Source organism: Neofelis nebulosa, chromosome X (genome assembly GCF_028018385.1).
Source record: "Neofelis nebulosa isolate mNeoNeb1 chromosome X, mNeoNeb1.pri, whole genome shotgun sequence".
Classification (NCBI taxonomy): domain Eukaryota; kingdom Metazoa; phylum Chordata; class Mammalia; order Carnivora; family Felidae; genus Neofelis; species Neofelis nebulosa.
In genome coordinates this window covers 97,553,636-97,573,226 of record NC_080800.1, presented here as the reverse complement: position 1 = coordinate 97,573,226, position 19,591 = coordinate 97,553,636, and the positions used below count along the sequence as shown (strand labels likewise).

The following is a 19,591-nucleotide window of genomic DNA, read 5'->3' as shown; positions in this document are numbered from 1 at the left end:
CACACACACACACACACACACACACATACCCACACACACACACACACACACATTTTTACATACAACTTGAGGCAATTCATAGATCTATTAGAATCCACACATAGAACTTCCTCAGGGGTCCGGGGGCCTAAAGTTGAAGAATTTCTGGCCTAGGGAAGAAGTTCCCATTTATGGAGTATTTACTCTATGTCAAGCACTATTCTAATAAGAGAACTGAGAGTCTCTCAATCATGACAACCTCACAGGGTAGGTAATACTCTCCCCTATTTACTGACGAGAAAACAGTGGCAGAGAAGATCACTTGCTCCAGGCCGAACAGCCAGTAAACGCCAGAGCCAGGGCTCAGGCCCACCCTGTCTGGCTTTGGAGCTCATCCTCTTAGCCACAAAGTCACAGCTGTGAAATGAAACAGATGGACGTAATTTTTTGCACGCAGACCATGCTTCTACCAGCTTCCTTTTTTTTTTTTTTTGAGGGGAGGGGTGGGCAGGTGTGTGCATAATCTGCCCCCCCCACTGGGTAGAGAAGAGATGCCAGGCCGAGTAGTACGTGCCTAGTACTAACACTGTTCGAAACAAAAACCAGTTGGGCCCTCTACTTGACTGCCAAAGAACAGGCCCATGGCATCGACATTAGCCCCTGAGCTTTGAGATCTTGATCGAGCAGTTGCGATTCGTTCCACGGTCAGGAACTCAACTACCTACGAGGTGCCAGGAAAGTAATGCAAATATGAGACACAGGCTGGTACTGTCAGGCGGCGGGGGGAGAGGGGAGCCACGGCCCAACTGGAGAGCGTGTGTCCTGTCTCGGAGCATTCACATTTAACAACAACCAAAAAACTCCCGTGAAGGCCACACTAATGACATTCAGCCCGTGGCCATCAGTTTGCGACTCTGAGTGGACCGTTTCCTCCCCACTGTCTAGGTATTTCCCAGTCAGGAGTGCAGGGAATGTAATCTGTAAGCAAGGGACACAAGCTAGCCCGTGTGACGACCAACAGCGAGATTTTCATTTTGTTAGAAGCATGCTTTTCCGTGCTAACCAACCAAACGGTAGGTCACTGGCAGAAAGGTCCAGAATCCCCCCAGAAAAAGCAGCTTCAGGCAGTAAGCGATAGTACCCTTCACATACCTCATACACAGGGAGCATTCAAGGTCAGATGCATCAAAGGACGGGAGTGGAGCACTGACCGCAGCTCTGGCCCCCTGGTCGGCGGGAGGATCTGTGATTCAGAAAGCAGTATGTCAGAGGCAGACCAAGCTGACTTGCACAGTCAGCACTTCTGAGGCAGAACCACCCCACTAGGTTTTCAGCTTTCCACCCTCAGCGCCTCCCAGAGGGTTGATTCGGTGGCCACCCGAGCCACTGGGAGTGGGGTCCCCTGAGGGAGGCCCTGGTAGGTTTCCAGCAGGCCCACGGGAAGAAGAGAGATGCGAACCAGGGAACGTCCGGGAGCCCTGGGGACTTCACTCCAACGCAACAGGCACCTCACCCTACAGAGGCAGCGGTTCCCTGGGCCGAGCGAGGCCTTCAAAGCCGACACCGAACCTCGGCACCGCCAGCCTCTCTCGGAAAGACGCCAGGCTGTGGCTGCTGCTTCTCAACTGCCTACCTGCGGGCGCCCAGCTGGGAAGGATGAGCGTGAAGCCTGATCACGCCTCCCTGCCCCTACATTCCTGGAACGGAGAGGAGGGTAGGGACAGGTTGGCCTGGAAGGCGACACCATCAAGGGTACGAGGTGTCACTACTCGATAGGGGGCTTGACCTCAGGCCTCGGCTTTCCGTTATGAGCGAGCCCCGGCAGTATGCTAGCAAACCGTGCGCTCTCACAGAAGCTTCACCGTGACCTGAGGCGGCACAGCTAAGTGCCAGAGCCGGGCCGCACACCCAGAGCCCAGGGAGCCCGCGGAGCCCTTGGATGGAGGCTAAGGAACGCACATATGCCGGTGAGCCCAGGCACCTCCTTCAAGCCCCTTGGTCCCTGGGTAGAGTCAGTACCTGGCTTTCTGGCTTTAGTAGGCACCTCTGGGTCTTGGGGTCCAAATTGACAACGTTTCCTTTTCTTTTCTTGGCATTTGCCAGCCTTGGCAGAGGCAGCATCCCCCTTCTCCTCCTGGTCTCCTGCCTGGCCTTTCCCGTTGCCTTCTTGCCCCTCCCCCTCTACTTTAACTGGGTTCTCCAGGCTGCTGCGGTCTCCCGCGGCCGCTGCTTCCTCCTGACTAGAGCAGTGCGGGAGCTCCCGGCTTTCCTGGACGGAGAAAGAGCCAAATGTCAGCACCAACTCGGGCCCAGGATCATCCTCTGACATCGCTACCCACCGGGGGCAGAGAGAAAACTGCACAGCCCTGATCATTTAGTGGACACCCAGCTTAAGGAGCAAAGGCATGCCTGGCCTGGGTGAAGTTGACGACCTTCCCTGGGCGAGGACAGAAGGGTATGTGGGGGACAGACTCCTTGGGCTGCGATAAAGGGGACAGATGCAGAGTGTGGCACCACCGGGCCCTCTCCTGGCCAAATCTTTCCCGTTACCACCTGAGGGAAACAAAGACAGGCGGTGAGGGCAGGTCCTGTCACTCGATCCTTCCTGTCGCTCTCGCTGCCCTTCCAGGCCATCTGCGAGCCCCACACCCAGCTCCAAAAGGACTTTCGCTAAGGCTCTGGCATAGGCCTGCAGGGTTACCACAGGTACCAGAGCCCCGTGTTATACGGGTCAAAAGAATCAGGGACAAACCACTCTTTCGACTGGCTTTTGGGCGAAAAGTGAAAAAGAGACAACTCATTTGGCAAAATGACCAATGATGTCTCTAGCCTTTTAAAGAATTTCCGTCCAGGAGGGCATATTTGAAAATGGATCTAGAAATAAATCCAGACACCAGGGGGTGTTTGTGCAGATTCACCCGGAGAACCCTGAACCCTACTCTAAATCCACAGTCCAGGAGTCCAAATGCTCATGTGGGTTTTTTCCCCCTCCAACCCCTGAGCCACCACCCCCCCCCCCGAAATCGGTAGATAGATGGGGAAATGGGGGGCGTCTGGTCGGGAGAGGTCAGTGAGCTTGATATGGGTTTTCTCAGTCTCTAACCTGGGGGGGTTCAGGGGTTCGAGCCCCAGGCATCCACACGGGAAGACACTGCTTTGCAAAGCAAAGCTTGTGTGGAAGCCGGATCCCCGCTCCCAGCTGGCTCACCCTGGAAAAGCCAGGGGTGTGATTTTCCTTCCTTTCTGTTCCAGCTGCAATGGGAAGTCACTCCAGACACTCCGGCTCCCGATTAGTGTTCTCAATCATGTAACAGTGATCTCAAACATTACTGAAATGCACTCGGGGTTCTCTGCTTCCAGGAGGTACTCAGTCCTGCTCCCCCTCTTTTTTCTTAAAGTCAGGCCCACCTGCATTTCGTTCCTTCTCCAGGGTGGGGACAGAAGCAGGGAAAATGGAAGGCCCCTGCCTGCCATGGAGATCACAGGGCTTCCATACAGGGGAAGAACACACCGCCTGGATGGAGGGGAGACTGTTGCCTCAAGGTGCCTCGGTGCTCAGTGCTAAACTCTGCCTTCAAGTCTGGACCCCTGAGCCCCGGCTTCCGCCCACTTGCCCTCTGCTGGGAAAGCGAGGGCCTGGAGCCCATCTCTCTCTCGTTCTGTTCCCTCGTTTTCAAGGACAGGCGCAAATACCCATCTTTCTCCCAGGGACTTAACGCTTCCCAAATTGCTTCCCTCTTCCTGGCTACAAATACATACTGGAAGTCTACACATGTGTAAGACATTGCGAGGGAATATAAAACTACCTCCGCTTGGGGATCAAACGGAGTTGTCTTTGCACAAGGAACTCAGCTGGTGCTCAAAGACCAGCAGCTTGAACAAACAACAAAAAAAAGCAGGAAAGGAGGGGTTGTCAGGCCTCTATCCAGGCTCCGCCCCCAAGCTGATAAAGCCACCCGGACTGAATGAATGGTTCCAGGGGAAGCGGGCCGATTCCTTTCTACTTCGGTCAAATCTCTCCCTCAGCTGGATCTGACCAAAAACTGAAAAATGACTGTAATAAGATTAAAAAACAAAAAACAAAAAACAAAACAAAAAACCCCACAAAAAACAACCCGGGGACCGTGCCTGAAATCCAGTTTTATCTGCAAGAAATATAGCCTCCTAGCAAAGAACACGGCCACCAGCGACTCCTTTTCTTCTTTCTCGGGAACCGAAGGAGAGGCAGGGCTCACTCCCACGTCTGCCCACACAACAGCCAAACGAAGCATCACGAGCGAGCTGGGCGAGTTGAGTTTTACCTGTGGTAACTTTGGTAGATTATGACTGGTGCCTTCAGTAGCCATTGACTCTACGTGTTCCTTTAATCTAGGGTGAGGTGCCAACAACTTCAGGATATCGGGAAAATGTTCCTGAGACTCCCCCGGGACTGATGGTGAAAAGAAACTAAGGAGAAGCTGTGACATAAAACAGAAGACTTCACTACTTGAGTTTTCTACAGGTGCTCGGGTGAGAGGGGGAGGGGTGGGAGGGGCAGGGGGCACAGCTTGTGGGGTGACACTCCAGGGAAGCAGCGTGGGACCGGAGACCCCAACACGCCCGGGCAAGGGGCCTCCCTTCGGCGTGCATCAGAACCAGGGAGCGTAAGAACTCTCCAGGCTCCGAGTTCCCACGCCTGGCTGCCCCAGGTCTCAAGTGCAGCCCAGGCATCTGGACTTCAAAAAGGCACCACGGCTGCCTTTGTCACCCCGGCCAGTTAAGAACCGTCACTCCCATGCTAGTGTTCCATAGAAATATCTACGGTGGGAATTCAAAACCTATCTAGGAGGAAAGAGACAGAGAGGTGAAGGCAGGCGAGAAACATCACTGGGCCTGCAGTCAGCTCTGTAGCACCACCATGGGCAGAAGTCTACAAACGTCCTCCAGGCTCCTGGATAGGTCTTTCCCCTGCCGGCCCGTTGCGCTCCCTCCTCCCCGGACCGTCCTCCTTGGATTTGCAATCCCTTCCACAGCAAAGTGGTGGGAAAAGCAGAACCCAGCCTCTCCTCCCCCATTCCGGCCTCCGCTGTGGGGAGACTGTCAGGTAACTTCAAACACTGGAGGCAGGCAGGCTCCAGCCCGCGGCTGGTTTCCCTTGCAGATGGATACGGTGCGGGGCGGGGGGACGTGGCAGGTCCAAGACCCAGAACCCCCAGAAGGGACTGGGAGGCAAGGATGTGTGTTCTCGTGCGGACTGCCCGCATTCTTGCTTCAATCCTCCCCTGCGCCAGCACGGGTTACAGGCGGACACGTGTCTCTACCGTACGTAACACGGAACACGAGAAAGCGGGTCGCCTGGCTTCTAAAACACGTTGAAGTGCCTGCCACTGGGCAGCCGCTGTACTGCTCGGAGACCCACTTAAGGGCTGCTCCGTGCCCTTGCTCAGGAGAACAGGGTGTTTACCGATCAAGGGAGTCGGACCGAAATTCTGAGCAAACCCTGTCCAGGTTGATCTGTTCCCTTGCTGGCCCCCAGCAGGGCCTTCACCATGTCCCTTCGGATGTCAGCACTCTCCACACAGCCGAACCCTGCTCGGCCTCTGAGGCTGGCTCCAGTGCCACCACTCCAGCCTCCGGGACCTCACTTGTCCTTTCGTGCCCTCCGCTGCACCACGATCGAGCACCTGGTACTGACTACACAGTCTCTCGCCAGCCTCAGATGGTGTCGCGCACCTACATCTTTCTGACCAGATGGCCAGCTTTTGGAGGCATGTCACAGATGTCCGATACGTACTCATCACACCGGATGGAATGGAATTAAGACACTTATCCATCCCAGGGCCCAGGGAGAGGCCGAGGGTTCCAGCTGCTTGTGGGGAAACCCACTTCCCAGGTCTCAGTTGGTAAAGGAGGGAGGTGGGGAGGTACTCACAGTGCCCAGGGCCAAAAATGCCAGCTTTCAGAGGCCCCTCCTCCCCAGGAGCCAAAGCTGGCCTTCAGAAGCCCTCCTGAGCGGCCCAACAGGACCAACCCGCTTCTGAAGCAGTTTCCCTGGAATCCTCCCCCAAAGAGCACGATACTTGCTTGTCGTGCTGAGCATCAGGTGACGTACGCAACTGCCGAATCACTATATCGTACACCTGAAACTAACATAACACTATGTGTTAACTAACTGGAATTAAAACAAAAACTTAAAAAAAAAAAAACAACACAGCAATGGTGCTCTCCGGTGGCAGCCACACAGCATCCGAAGGTACGAGGATTAGAGGGCAGAGCATGGAGGGGGGAGGGGGGCAAGGAGGCAGAGGAGAGAAATCGATGGAAACAAGGGAGAAACAGCGACTGCACTTCGCTTCTTACCTTTACTACCTAAGATCTCATTCTAGACCTTCCCAGCGGCTTTGGAAAACAAAAGCGGGGGTCAACGCTCAGGGAGAATGATCATTCCACGTGAATGAAAGTCAATTCCACCTCAGGGTCAGCCTTGGAAAGGCCCAAATGGGTCAAGAAGGGGCAAAAAAGCATCTGCAGGAAAAGCAAACACTAAAAAGAAACCTAGGCCTGTGAGTGTCTAAGGTCACTAATTACTGCCAAGTGAACCTGGACTGTCTTCGTCAAATCTGTAGCCCCGAAACTGGAACAATCCAGTAAATCAGAACTGCTGAGGGCCCTCAGTGTTCGTACACGGCTGCCGTGCCCTCATCACAGCCCATGGAAATCTGCCTCTAAGTTCTCACCCCAGCTTCAGAACTCCGGGACACTCATCATGGGCCTAGGCTCCCTTGTACAACACGTGCAGGATCGCGAGGTCCTTAAGGACCGAGGCTGTGGCTTCTGAGTCTTTGGGTCTCCAGAGAGGTGCTGTGCCAGAGCGAGATTCTTCTAACCAACCTTTGTCGATCCCCCCGCCCCCAGAACGGGACAGCCCTGTTGCTCCTCTCCCCTCCACCCCATCAGTGAGCGCCGAGAGGCCTGGCATGTCTTCCTGGGACAGAAGAACGGTGGGCCGCCAGGAAGGCGGACTCTGGAAGCAGACGGAGCTGGGTTTGCCTGCCCTTTCACCAATCACGAGCTGCGTGGCCTCGGGAAAAAGACTCCCGGCCTTGGCTTCCTCACCTGTCCCATCTGTAACTTGGGATTAAATAACATCACCTACCCTCAAAGGGATGCTGTGGAGATGAAATCATATCTCCCACAGAAAGCCCCAGCACAGTGCCTGGTGCCCCAGCTAATCGATAAACATTAGCTGTTATTGTTATTAGTCGTGCCATGGACTGCACTTAAGATTCGGGGAAGGGTCCACAGCTTGGAGCACATTCTCTGCCACCAGTGCTCTGCTCAAGAACACCCTGCCCGCTTTCCCAAACCAGGCCATGGCACCTTTCCAGGAAGAAATCTGTGTGGGGCAGAACCTCCAGAGCTCGGCTCCCCTAGTTCACTGATTTTGCTAAAGATTCCTTTCCCGAGCCTTCAGAAACCAGTCCTGTCCCTTGCTCCCTTTCTTCGTCCACGGCTCTGCCAAACCTCACCGGGGCGGGGGCACTGGAGACAGGTGGTGAACAGGGGGAGGGGCACAAGGAGGGCAGAGGCGACCACTGTCTGTCAGCATCCAACTTCTAGGCCAGTTGGCCACACAGTCTGAAAGCACACTGCAGAACAGTAAGCACTGACGTCCATGAACTGAGGACCCTTGAGCCCTTCACCAGTGCAAACATCTCATGAATTAAACACACACACACACACACACACACACACACACACACACACACCAGCCACATTCTCCTGGCACTCAAGCGTCGGAATGGCTGCTTGCATTATACCGTAATGGTCCCTGACTTACATCTGTGAAACAGTGTGTGTGTTCTATTTCTAGCAAAGGCTGAAGGCTAGAGTTCTGCATATAGCAGGGGAGATGGTGACCAACATTCCTGGTGAGGAGCTGGCTGTCCTGTGTGTCCGGTGAGGCCGTGACTCAGCCAAAGCAAAGTTCTACAACCGCAGGCAGCCCCACACCCCTGACCTCTGGTCAACAGCCAGAATCTCCAGAATCTTCCATCCCCCTGTTAACTTCTCTAGCTTGATTTGGTTTGGTGTGGTTTTCCCACTCACAGCTCAGACCCTGAGTTTAAGAAGCAAGAACATGCCTCAGAGCCTCCTACAAAAATGCAGGAACTGCTCAAAGTGATTGCACACGCCAAGAGGACGGTGTGTTTCTGAGCAATCGATTGGCACTTGTGTCTCCTTCCTGCCCCCTTAACCAAGGGAGCCACCCACTCAGGGCCCTAAATGCCAGGGAGGGTAGTTCCCTCACTCCCTCCCTGGACAAGACAGACAAGTGGGAGCCCGCTGGGCAGCTGGATCTGATACCATCTCAACTCACCCTTTGGGCTTCAGATCTTGCTCTTTTGTTCTTTCCATCGAGGGACACACAATATAGAAACTCCCTCAGTGCTTCCTCCACCTTGCCTAAGGTGGCCAAGGCCTGTGCTTTTCTGAAGTGTGCCTGGAAGAAAACATCGGCATTCAATCCTGTTCTTATTTATCTATCGACTTCTTGACACTGGCTAAATGTTTCGTGAGTATTTGCTACTGTGTGAAGGGGCTCAGAAGGACTATCTCTTGTCGGGGCTCCTGGGTGGCTCAGTCGGTTAAGCATCTGACTTCGGCTCAGGTCATGATCTCATGGTTCCTGAGTTGGAGCCCCACATCGGGCAGAGCCTGCTTCGGATCCTCTGTCCCCCTCTCTCTCTGCCTCTCTCCTGCTTATTCTCTCTCTCTCAAAATAAGTAAATAAAAACTTAAAAAAAAAAAAAAAAGAACTGCCTTATCTACCGTCCTATACATGTAGACAAATGGTCTGAAGCCCATTTTACAGAAAATAAAACTGAGACCCAGAAAAGTGACGTGCCCAAAGTAACACAGAAGGCAAACTGTGGAATCAGGGTTTAAGTCTGGGTCCGACTGATACCAAAGTCCAATCTCTTAATCCCTGTGCCATACGACCTTCCTGCTGCCCCACTGTTGTATTGGAGGGATCACCAAATGTAGCAAGAACCCTCATCTTTTAAGCACCTACTAGCCAGCTTTTAAGACCCGTTCCAATATGCCTTTCTATTCACTAGCCCATCAAGCAGAGATCTAGTTCACATTTGGCTGCTGAGTGACCACCCATACTTGCTGATCATCTTTCAGAAGAGGCCCAAGGGAAGGGACATGGCCTCTCCAAGACGTCAAGGTAGTTAGTGGCAAAGCAACTAGAACCGTGGTCACGACGCCCAGAATGCTTTTCCCCATAAAGCAGATTTCCCTTCAGAGGGCCGACCAGGGACCAAGCAAATGCTTTCCGTCCTGTAGGCTCAGCTCACTTCTGTTCCCTCACCCCATCTTTAAAAAGTATAAAAAGTTTTAGGGCTCCTCGGGGTCCCCGCCCAACTGCCCTGGCAAAGAAACTCTAGAGGGAGCAGACGAGCATTCTGGGGGAAGAGGCAGGAACGAGAAAAGAGGTGGGAAGAGGGCTATACTCTCTCTGTGCCTTGGGACAGGTGGCCCTTGAAACTTGGCCGGGAGGGCATTGCTCCCGAGTCATCTAGGGTGCCCCTCGGGGGCCTGCTCCCCACTCCCTTGCCCCCATGGCTGACCCTGAGTCTAACTTAGAGAAGGAGATGATCCAGGTTGCAGCTGCTGGGCACTCCCAGCTTCCCCTAACATGCCTCTACAGGCCCTGGTGAGGTGCCCTCTGGCTCCAGCCTGGCTCCAGGCGCCGGCAGGGATCTGCCTTCTTGAGCAGTGGCCCCTGCTCCAATCCTCTCGGGGACCTTCCCCCATGTCCCCCGCCCCACTCCTGGGGCCTAATTTCGGCTGATACTTGGGTATCGATGGCTTCCCTCACTGCTCCTCCCAGCAGTGCTTACCAGGGGCCCCCTGGAGAAAGGCTTGCCTGACATTTCAGGGCGGCTAGAGGCGGTAAGTGTTGGGGGACTGGAGAGGCCTCTGGGACCCCTCCGATCATACCCAGTAGCAACCCAGACACGCCACCTGTTCAGGGCAACCAGCCCGGCCCACCGAGAGCGTTCCACAAGCAGGGTATGCTGAGTACCACTGCGCCTGGCTGGGTTGGCTGGAAAAGGGCTGCGGGAGATGCCCCTGCCCTAGGGGCACCGCACAGAGAAATGGCGGGAATGGGGCACCCGGGTGCTTCAGTTGGTGAAGCATCCGACTCTCGGTTTCGGCTCGGGTCACAACCTCCCAGTTTGTGAGTTCGAGACCGGCACCGGGTTCTGAGCTACCAGTGCAGAGCCAGCTTGGAATACTCTCTCTCCGTCTCTTTCTGCCCTTCCCCTGCTTGCTCGCGCTCTCTCTGAAAATAAACAAACTTCAAAAAAAAAAAAAAAAGAGAGAGAAAGAAAGAAAGAAAGAAAGAAAGAAAGAAAGAAAGAAAGAAAGAAAGGGAAATCTGCAAATCGGGGTATGAGCTGGTTTTGAATGGTGTGCATCCACTCAAATCTTCTCTCAGCCCCCAAGACAGTTCGTTCTCTGGCTTTGGCGCTCTGCTTACCCCGGCAGTTGGGGGGAAACGAAACTCCCGTTCACTACTTCCGTCAACTCTGATTTCACTGAGGAAGTCACTTTTCCCAGTTCATCTCAAACGGTCCACCGCTTCTCAGCCCTGCTTCCCACCGCATCCCCTAGGTTGAGGGTGGGGGTGGAAGAAGCTGCAAAAGGACTCCTCTTACCCCCAGGCAGCTTGCTGACCTGCCCCTGCTGTGAAGTGTGAAATGCTCTCACCGAGGCTCCTTTGGGTCAAGACACCCAAGACACCGGTGACTTTTAAAGTCCGTTCCTTGGGAAAGAGAATATGCTACTCCACCCCCCACCCCACCCCCACGAACACCTTCTCATCAAAGAACATACGGGATTCACTCGGACCCTAATGGCTCCGTATGCACGTCCACAAATGCCTGACCTGAGCGTCCTAGTTCCAGAAACAGTCTGATAAGCCACAGTTTTCCTGCCGTCAAAAGTCATCAGGTGTGGCAAAACCCAGGCTACAGTGATATGGACCGCATTACAGTCGCTTAGTGTGAATTCTCACGAATTCTCACCTAACGTACTGCAGAAATATTAGCGTGTGTGATCGCGGAGCGCTGTCCAGAGCTCGCCGAGGGTGCCACGTAGTATATGGTCTTTCTGCAATCAGAAACATTCTGGACTCTGAACGCTTCTGGCCCCACGGGATTCAGATAAGGGATCACAGATCAGGACCCGGCTAAGTTGGGGTTCGGAAGAAGGCGTCCCGGGGCTCGCGTCGAGACAGCACTGCACCAAGGCCGGGCAAGCGGTAGCGCTCCCAGCATGGCCCCTTGGCCGCGCTCACCCGTGACCCTCACCACATCCCCAGGAGGCGATCAGGGTGACTAGTAATAGCTGCGCTTTGCCACCAAGGACACTTGGGGGCCAGAGAGTGAAGCGACTTCCCCGCGGTCACTTGGCTTGCAAGCAGTAGAGCTCGGGCCCGAACCTAGTCTCCCAAACAAAATATTGACGTGTGGCTAAGGACCAGTCCTGAGGCCCGAGATGCAGAAAGTGATGCTTCGCATCCTAGAATCCTGAGAGATGCCTAACCCGGCTTTCTCCCTACCCATCCAATGTGACCCAGACGTTTAGGGCCACCAGCAGGCGATTATATTAAGGACTGGAAATGACACAACGAGCCAGCCATACTTGGCTCATGCTCCTCTCTACTGTCCCTGGAAAATGATGATTGGACACATAACGCTACGGGCCAGGCGTCGTTCTAAGCACCCTACATGTATAAGCTCGTGTAATCCTCGCGCTTAACCCTTTGAAGTGGGTGCTTTGAATATCCCCCTGTTGTACAGACGAGGAGAGAAGGCCCAGAGAGGTTAAGTAGCTTGCCCAGGCCACACGGCTGGTAAAAGTAGCAGAACTGGGACATAACAGAAACTCAGGTGGTCTGACCGCTAAGTCCATGCTCTGAAGAGTTCTGGACAAGTTCTGAACAAAGCCCAGGCTGCTTGGCAGGCCATCAGGTGAGAAGTAAAGCTGGGGAAGAATCCGGTTCCCTTGCAGACTCTTGAGTCACCCTTTGCCAAGGGACCCCCAGCTCCTTTGCAAAGCCTCTTCCCTGCTCTGCTTGAGCTCTAGTGACCCAAACTCCCAGGGAGGCAGCTCCTCCTGCCATTTCCTGTCTATAGTACAACCCATTCCCAGCCCTCCCATCCCACTCACCTTAAAACCCATTGGGCGGAGCTTACATGCTATTTCTGCATCATGCAGTGCGTCCTCGTGAGACTCCAAGGTGAAATAAATTTGAGACCGGTTGCTATAAAGCAAGTGGTCGTTTGGAGCTGCCAAAATGAGGGGGGGAAAAAAAAAGCTCTCATTAATGGTCCCAGCACAAACACATAATTAAGTCCTGTATGAGGATGGATCTTAGCAAACGGCAAGCTATCTGGGAAGTTTGTTAAAAGTTAATGTATTTATTCTGAGAGAGTGTGAGTGGGGGAAGGGCGGGGGTGGGGGGGAAGAGAGAGAATCCCAAGAGACGCAGGGCTCGATCCCATGAACCGTGAGATCATGACTTGAGTCGAAATCAAGACACTCGACCGACCGGGCCACCCAGGCGCCCCTAGGATTTTTCTACTGGGGATCCCGATGTCCAGCCCGAATATCGCCCTGCCTGCCACACCCCCCCAGCCGCTCTGGGTCTGAGCTTCCCCAACTAGGAAGAAGTCACGTTTGCTCCTCTCTCAGGTGGTTCCTTAGAGGGCCTGTGGGTGCATTAGTGGCTCTGACATAGAGGAAACCCTAGCCGCCCTCCTTCGTGGCTATGTACGGCTAACTGTAAGCCTGGCTTCGGAGTGAGGATCCCCACGAAGAAACAGGCCAGGGCAGGGAGAAGGGGAGGTGGCCAGATGTGACTCCCATCCTACCCACCAGAAAGGCAAGTCCAGGTTAGTCTTCTAGTGACATTAGCAACATCTCTGTCTACAAAGTCCCACACATACGAAGTTTCTCTGAATGCACTTGCGAGGTTCCATCCTTTCTTTACAGATGGCCACATGTGCGTGAACGTAAACAAGGCTGCTGGGAATAAAGCAAGCTTGGTCCTCACTCACACTTTGAGCCATTTTTTTTTTAACGTTTATTTATTTATTTTGAGAGAGAACACTAGCGGGGAAGGAGCAGAGAGAGAGAGAGAGAGGGAGAGAGAGAATCCCAAGCAGGCTCTGTGCTGTCAGTGCAGAGCCCAACATGGGGCTCGATCTCAGGACCCATGAGATCATGCTTAACCGACTGAGACACAGCCCCCCGCGGGGGTGGTGGTGGACCCCCTGGCGGGGGGGCGGGGAGGACCCCCACAGAGCCCGATCTGGCAGCTGCAGCTGGAGCTCAGTCCCTGGGTCCAAGCAGGAGGTCCCTTAAACCCAGATCTCCAAGGGAGGTTTCATTCCTTTTATTTTAACGTTTATTTATTTATTTTGAGAGACAGAGAGACAGAGAGAGGGAATCCTAAGCAGGCCCTATACAGAGTCCAGACTCAGGGCTCGATCCCATGAACCGTGAGTCCTGACCTGAGCAGAAATCCAGAGTCAGATGCTTAACCGACTGAGCCACTCAGGCGCCCCTCTCTCACTAACACTTTGAATCACTAAACGCCAGGGCTGGACAGGCCTTTAGAGATCACCTGGCTCAACCAACCCATTCTTCAGAAGAGGAAAATCAAGCCCAGGGAGGGGAAGGCATCCGCTCGAAGTCATACGGCTAGTTAGACACTGAAGCTTTGAAGCTAGGGTGGGGGGCATGTTTTCTTTTTCTGAAGGGTGTGCGGTACTTAGAAAAAACGAGACACTGGCCACCTCTCAGCACATGGATACTTGCCTGCTGGGGAGGCCCCTTAATAGGGTAAGGCTGTAGTATGTAAGTGATGAATCACTGAATTCTACTCCTGAAACCAATATTGCACTGTATGTGCTGTAACTAATTGGAATTTAGTTTTTGAAAAGTGTATTTATTTTGAGAGAGACACAGAGAGCACAAGCAGGGAAGGGGCAGAGAGAGAAGAGAGTGAGAATTCCAAGCAGGCTCCCGGTGGTCAGTGCACAGAGCCCAAAGTGGGGCTTGAACCCATGAAACTGAGATCCTGACCTGAGCGAAAATCAAGAGTCGGATGCTTAACCGACTCAGCCACCCAGGAGCCCCAACTAACTGGAATTTAAATAAAAATTTGAGGGGCACCTGGGTGGCTCAGTCGGTTAAGCATCTGAGTCTGGATTTCTGCTCAGGTCAGGACTCACGGTTCATGGGATCGAGCCCTGAGTCTGGACTCTGCACAGGGCCTGCTTAGGATTCCCTCTCTGTCTCTCTCTCAAAATAAATAAATAAGTAAATAAATAAAAGTTAAAATAAAAGGAATGAAACCTCCCTTGGAGATCTGGGTTTAAGGGACCTCCTGCTTGGGGCGCCTGGGTGGCGCAGTCGGTTAAGCGGCCGACTTCGGCCAGGTCACGATCTCGCGGTCCGTGAGTTCGAGCCCCGCGTCAGGCTCTGGGCTGATGGCTCGGAGCCTGGAGCCTGTTTCCGATTCTGTGTCTCCCTCTCTCTCTGCCCCTCCCCCGTTCATGCTCTGTCTCTCTCTGTCCCAAAAATAAATAAAAAACGTTGAAAAAAAAAATTAAAAAAAAAAAAAAAAAAGGGACCTCCTGCTTGGACCCAGGGACGAGCTCCAGCTGCAGCTGCTGGGACGGGTTCTGTGGGGGTCCTTCCCCTGGGGGTCCACCCCCCCCCCCACGGGGGCCGTGCAGAGGGCTTGCCTGAGGGCTCTTTACTTGCTCTCAAGACGTTACAGAGTTTGCAGTCGACGCTTCCCTTTTGTTGTGCAGCACTCGCCAGCCCGGAGGAGACTCAAAGTGCGCTTTCCCAGGCCACAGGATATGCATGGGGGTGGGGGCGGGGGTCCCTCTCTCCCTCGGGTGCCAGCCTGGCCCAGCCAGCCCTCGTTCCTCCTCCTCCTCCCCCCCCCCCCATTACCTGTTGCAATCTCGGGTGGAGATTCAACACGTGGAGACTCGAGCCCACCCCTCTCCTCCGCCCGTCGGGAGTCGGGCTCAGGGCACCCCCGGATCCCAGAGCCCTGCCTGCCCGGCCCTGCCGCCTCCTCCCCGGCACGCTTCGCCAGACACCGCGCCCCGCCGGCCGAGCGCCTGGCGGCCGGCCCGAGCTGGGCACTACCCGGCCCGCGGCTCTGCGGCCACTTCCTGGGTCCGGACACGGAGGGGACCGGGGCGAGCGGCGGGGCGGGAGGAGGGGAGCCGCTTCGCGTGGGAGCTCTGGCGCCCGGCCGTGAGGCTTCCCACGTTGCCCTTGAAGCCGCTAAGCGCAGCCGCGGCTCCTCGGGCCGCGCGGCAGCGGGTCCGAGGCGTGCCCCCTCCGTAGCGGGCGCGCGGTCCCGGGGATCCCCGCGCAGTTGACGGCCGGGTCTCCCGCCGGGCCGACGGGATAGGGGTTCGCGGCGAGGGCGCGCGGGCTGCGGGCGGGGAGGGGGGGGCATCTATTTCGGCCGAGGATCCTGTGATAGGAAGCGGTGACAATGAGTCACAGGGCAGCGGGGCGCGAGCGCTCCCCTCCCCCCCGCACACGCTCGCGGGATGGTTTCCGAGGCGAGCGTGGCCCACTTCGGTTACCTCAGCCGTTACACAATCCCGCCCGCCCGCGCGGAGGAGGGGCCGCCCGGCCCGGGCCGCTCGCGGCCCTTATGCAACCAGTGCTCTCCTGACCTAATTCCACGCCGGACCCACCCCACCAGGAGCCGCGGCCCCGGAAGGGCCAACTCCCGCCGCGGCGGCCGCCCCGGGGCCGGGCGGGGAGCGGGGCGGCCGCGGGCGCCGAGCGAACGTCGCGGCCCCGGCGGGAGCGCGAGGAGGGTGCGAAGTTCCTCCGCCGGCAGGGGAGGGGCGGGCAGGTGTCCGAGGGACCCCGGCGTGCGGAGGGAGAGCGGGGCCGGGCGGCCGCGGCGGCCCCGCGCACGTGACAGAGGACCAAAACCGCGAGGGGACCAGCGAGGGAGACCCAGAAACAGGGACACCGAGCGAAAGCAGACTGGCAGGCGCAGGAATGAAAGCTACGAGGCGCCACGGAGAAAGACAAAGAGCGACAGAGACACGGGCAGGGACACAGAGAAAAAAAAAACGATGCCTCGGTAGCGACCGAGGCAGGGTCAGAGACCGGACTCCAGACGCCCCCTCCCCCACCCCGGCCCGGGGGCCTCCGGCGCGGCCCGCCCCCCGTCGCGCCCCCCTCGGCCCCGCCCCCCGGCGCCCCCTCCCCTCGGGTCCTCCGAGCAACCCCCGCCCCGCCTCCCCGCCGCCCGGCCCCGCGGGGGGCTCACCTAGCCGAACCGCCTCGTTGTACTTGAGCAGCGCCGCCTCCACCTGGTGCTCGCGGTACAGCTGGTTGCCCTCGTGCCGGAGCTGCGACGCCCGCGCCGGGCCTGGGAACAACTTGCCCAGGAGGCCACTGAGCACCACGTTGACCCGCAGCGGCGGCGGCGGCGGCGGCGGCTGCGGCGGCGGTGGAGCCGCGGGTGGCGGCTGCGGCGTCGTTGTCGTTGTCGTCGTTGTCGTCGTCGTCGTCGTCGCCGCCGCCGCCTGCTGCCCGTCCCGCTGGGGGGCCGGGCGCGCCTTGCCGCCGGCCACCATCAAGGCCGGGAGCTTGACCCCGCACAGCGCACACCGCCGGTCGGCCGCCCGCCCGCGTTCCAGGCAGAGTTTACAAAAGGTGTGGCCGCACGACAAGGACACGGGGTCTGACAGAAAGCCGTGGCACTTCCGGCACTTGAAGCCGTCCCACACCTCGGTAGCCTCGGCGGCGGTTGGCGCCCCTGCCTCTTCGGCCGCCGCCTCGCGGCTCGCCGCACCGCTCCCGTCCGGGGGCGCCAGCGCCGGAGCCTCGCCTTGCGGGACTTTCTCCGCCAGGCACCGCACCAGCTGCTCCAGCTGCTCGGCCACCAGCTGCTGCCGTTCGGAGAGCTGGCGGTACACCTCGAGGGCTTCCCGGAGGCGCCCCCCAGACGCCAGGGCGTCAGCCTTCGTGAGCAGGACTTTGCACTCCGGCGTCGAAGTCTTAGGAGGCGGCCCCGGCTCCCGCTCGGGCCCCGGCTCCGACTCCGGCCCCGGCTCCGGTCCCGACTCCGACTCCGGCCCCGGCTCCGGTCCCGACTCCAGCCCCGGCTCCGGCCCCGACTCCGGCCCCGACTCCGGCCCCGGCTCCGGCCCCGACTCCGGCCCCGACTCCGGCCACGACTCCGGCCCCGACTCCAGCCCCGGCTCGGGCCCCGACTCCGGCCCCGGCTCCGGAGCGCCTAAAGGTGCGGGGCCTTCTGTGGCCGCCTCCGGGTGGGGCTCCGTGTCTCCGCGGGCCGCCGATGCCGCCGGCTCCGCCAGTTCTAAGTTGTCGCTGCCGAGCTCGGCGGGCAAGCTCAGCATCTGTCCAGTCTGAAGTGAATCCATAGGGATAGAGAAGCAGGCGTGAGGGGACGAGGCGTCTAGGGGCCGGGGACTCGGAACAGAGAGCGAGGGCTGCTGGGAATCGGAGCTGCCTCTGCCGATCGGAGTGGCCTCAGCCGCGCGCTGCCGCGCGCCGGTCGCTGCCGCGCCTCCACGAGCTCTCGGCCGGCCGCCGCGCGCCGCCTAATAACTGTCTTGTCTCAGCAAAGTGTTATATAAAACAGCACCACGTGACGCGCCGCCACGCCGCTCATTGGCCGGCGGCAGGGAAATTGTTACAAAACCAGACAGTTTTGTAACAGTGTTGCGCTTGCTTCTTTTGGCTTCGCTTTTCTTGGCTCGTTTTTGAGGTTGTTTGTGTTTACACTCCGCCTTATTTTTCCCCTCACAGTGTGGTTCCTTTTCGGAAGAGAGGGAGGGAAAAAACCCAAAGTCTTGTCTCAGGCTTCTCGGTCTCCAAACCCTACCCCATCCCACCTCCAAACCCGCCAGCAAACAGGTCCCCTCTGCCGGCCGCGCGCTAGCGGGCCCCTCCCCCAACCCTTCGGTGGAGAAGCAGGTACCCCGAGGTGCGCAGTCCGCCAGGTGTGTGGAGACGCTGCAGGCTCTCGCGCCTACGGGCTACGGCTGAGGTCTGCGGAGGGAAGCGTGTTGGAAGGGTCCCCGGGAAGCCCACGCCCCTCACCTCCGTCCCGGCCGCGACTCGCGAGCCCTGGGAGCCCCGTCCCGGCTGCTGGCATTCGGGGTCCCTATCCGCCTTCTCGGGGAGCCACCCCCCCAAAGGAAGTGAGTGTGGACATCCGAGGCCGCTCGGTCCCCTGTCCTGGGAGCCACGCGGAGCAGCGCACCCGGCGGGCGCAGAAGTTGGGTGGCGCTCGCTGAGCGCCGAGGGACGCGCCGCCAGGAAGATGCGCTCGCCGGCCGAGGCCCGAGAAAGGCGCCCTGCGTGCCCCGCTCCTCGCCTCTCCCTTCGCTCAGCGCCGGAGACGCCCCGGGCCCCGGGGGTGGGTAGGGGGGTCCCGCCGGCCGGCCGGCCGGGCGCGGCCACGAGGACTCGGCCCTCCGGTGTCGGTGGGTACCCGGGGGGCGTGGGAGAACGGCCGGCGGGCCAGGAACGGAGAGCGCTCCTCCGGGAAAACTCGCGGCGGCCCGAGCTGCCTCGAGGTTCGCGGCTCCCGAGTGCCGAGTTCCGACCTCCGCGCGTCACGGGTGGGGGCGCTGCGCGGGACGGGAGGGCTGCGCGCAGGCCGCGGGGCTCCGCTCACCGTGGCTAGGCGGCCCGTGGGGGCGCCGCGCTCACCTCCAGGAGGCCGGTGTGAGCCGCTCGGGCTCCCACCCTCACACTTCGGACGGGAGCTCCACGCACAAATAAACGGGCTTGGAGCCCTATGGGAGTAACGCACTTCCCCCTCGGTCCCGCGGCGGCGAGCAGGGAGGCGGGGGCTGGGCTTGCCTCTGGCTAGGTTATCCTCCAGGGCCTGTGGGCTCCTGGGGCCGTGCAGGGGCGGAGCGCCGCCCCAGGGCCTGAACACCTGCAGTTGGCTCCTGCTGTGGCCACTTCTTAGCTGAGTGACCTTGGGCAAATGACCTAAACCCTGGGAGGCGTCGCTCTGGGTTCTGAACAAATGCCAGGGATGATCTTGGTCGCGATCAAGTCATGTTTCAGAGCTGGGGACCACAGGCTCCGTCGGGGGCGTGTGTCTCTTTAGATTGTTAATCTCCCCATTGAGTCAACGCTAAGGTCCCAAAGGACGGGTCCCTTGTGGTGCGGCGATTTCTAGAGCTTCCCTCTGGCGAGACAGGCCTGGGGAGAGGGTCAGAGGGGAGAAGGGACACTGGGACAGAGGAGAAAGAGACCAAGAAAAGAGACCAAGGAACTCAGGATGTAGCCAGTAAGGCATAAGGCGCTCATAGGAAAACTTGGCTTGTAGCCCTGGCTTTGCCATGACTTGCTATGAGACTTTAGGCAAGTCCTCCACCGAGGCCTTAGTTTCTCCTGATCTCCAAGGCTCCTTGGAGCTCTCACCCTCAGTGGGTTCTAACCCAAGACTGGATTTCACGATACCAACTCAACTACTTAAGTGCAAGATTAGTCCAGATGCTGGGGG

At 57.8% G+C, this 19,591-nt stretch overlaps 1 protein-coding gene across 8 annotated transcripts in view; it reads right to left on the bottom strand.

Annotated features, from left to right (window-relative positions):
* Positions 1-17,660, bottom strand: part of LONRF3 (LON peptidase N-terminal domain and ring finger 3) — a 51,466-nt gene extending 33,806 nt beyond the window's left edge. For 6 of the 8 annotated variants that reach the window (XR_009257257.1, XM_058714159.1, XM_058714162.1 and 3 more), the window contains exons 1-6: positions 16,367-17,660; positions 12,208-12,326; positions 8,339-8,461; positions 4,281-4,436; positions 1,999-2,248; positions 1,132-1,222 (exon numbers count right to left, since the gene is read on the bottom strand). Coding sequence is in view for 7 of the 8 variants with exons in the window: in XM_058714159.1 (XP_058570142.1) it covers positions 1,132-1,222; positions 1,999-2,248; positions 4,281-4,436; positions 8,339-8,461; positions 12,208-12,326; positions 16,367-17,486 (1,859 nt within the window). In the remaining variant the exon portion in view is untranslated. The remainder of the gene's footprint in view (positions 1-1,131; positions 1,223-1,998; positions 2,249-4,280; positions 4,437-8,338; positions 8,462-12,207; positions 12,327-16,366) is intronic. The other 2 variants (XM_058714161.1, XM_058714163.1) reach the window with 2 other exon arrangements.
* Between the last annotated feature and the right edge of the window lie 1,931 nt (positions 17,661-19,591).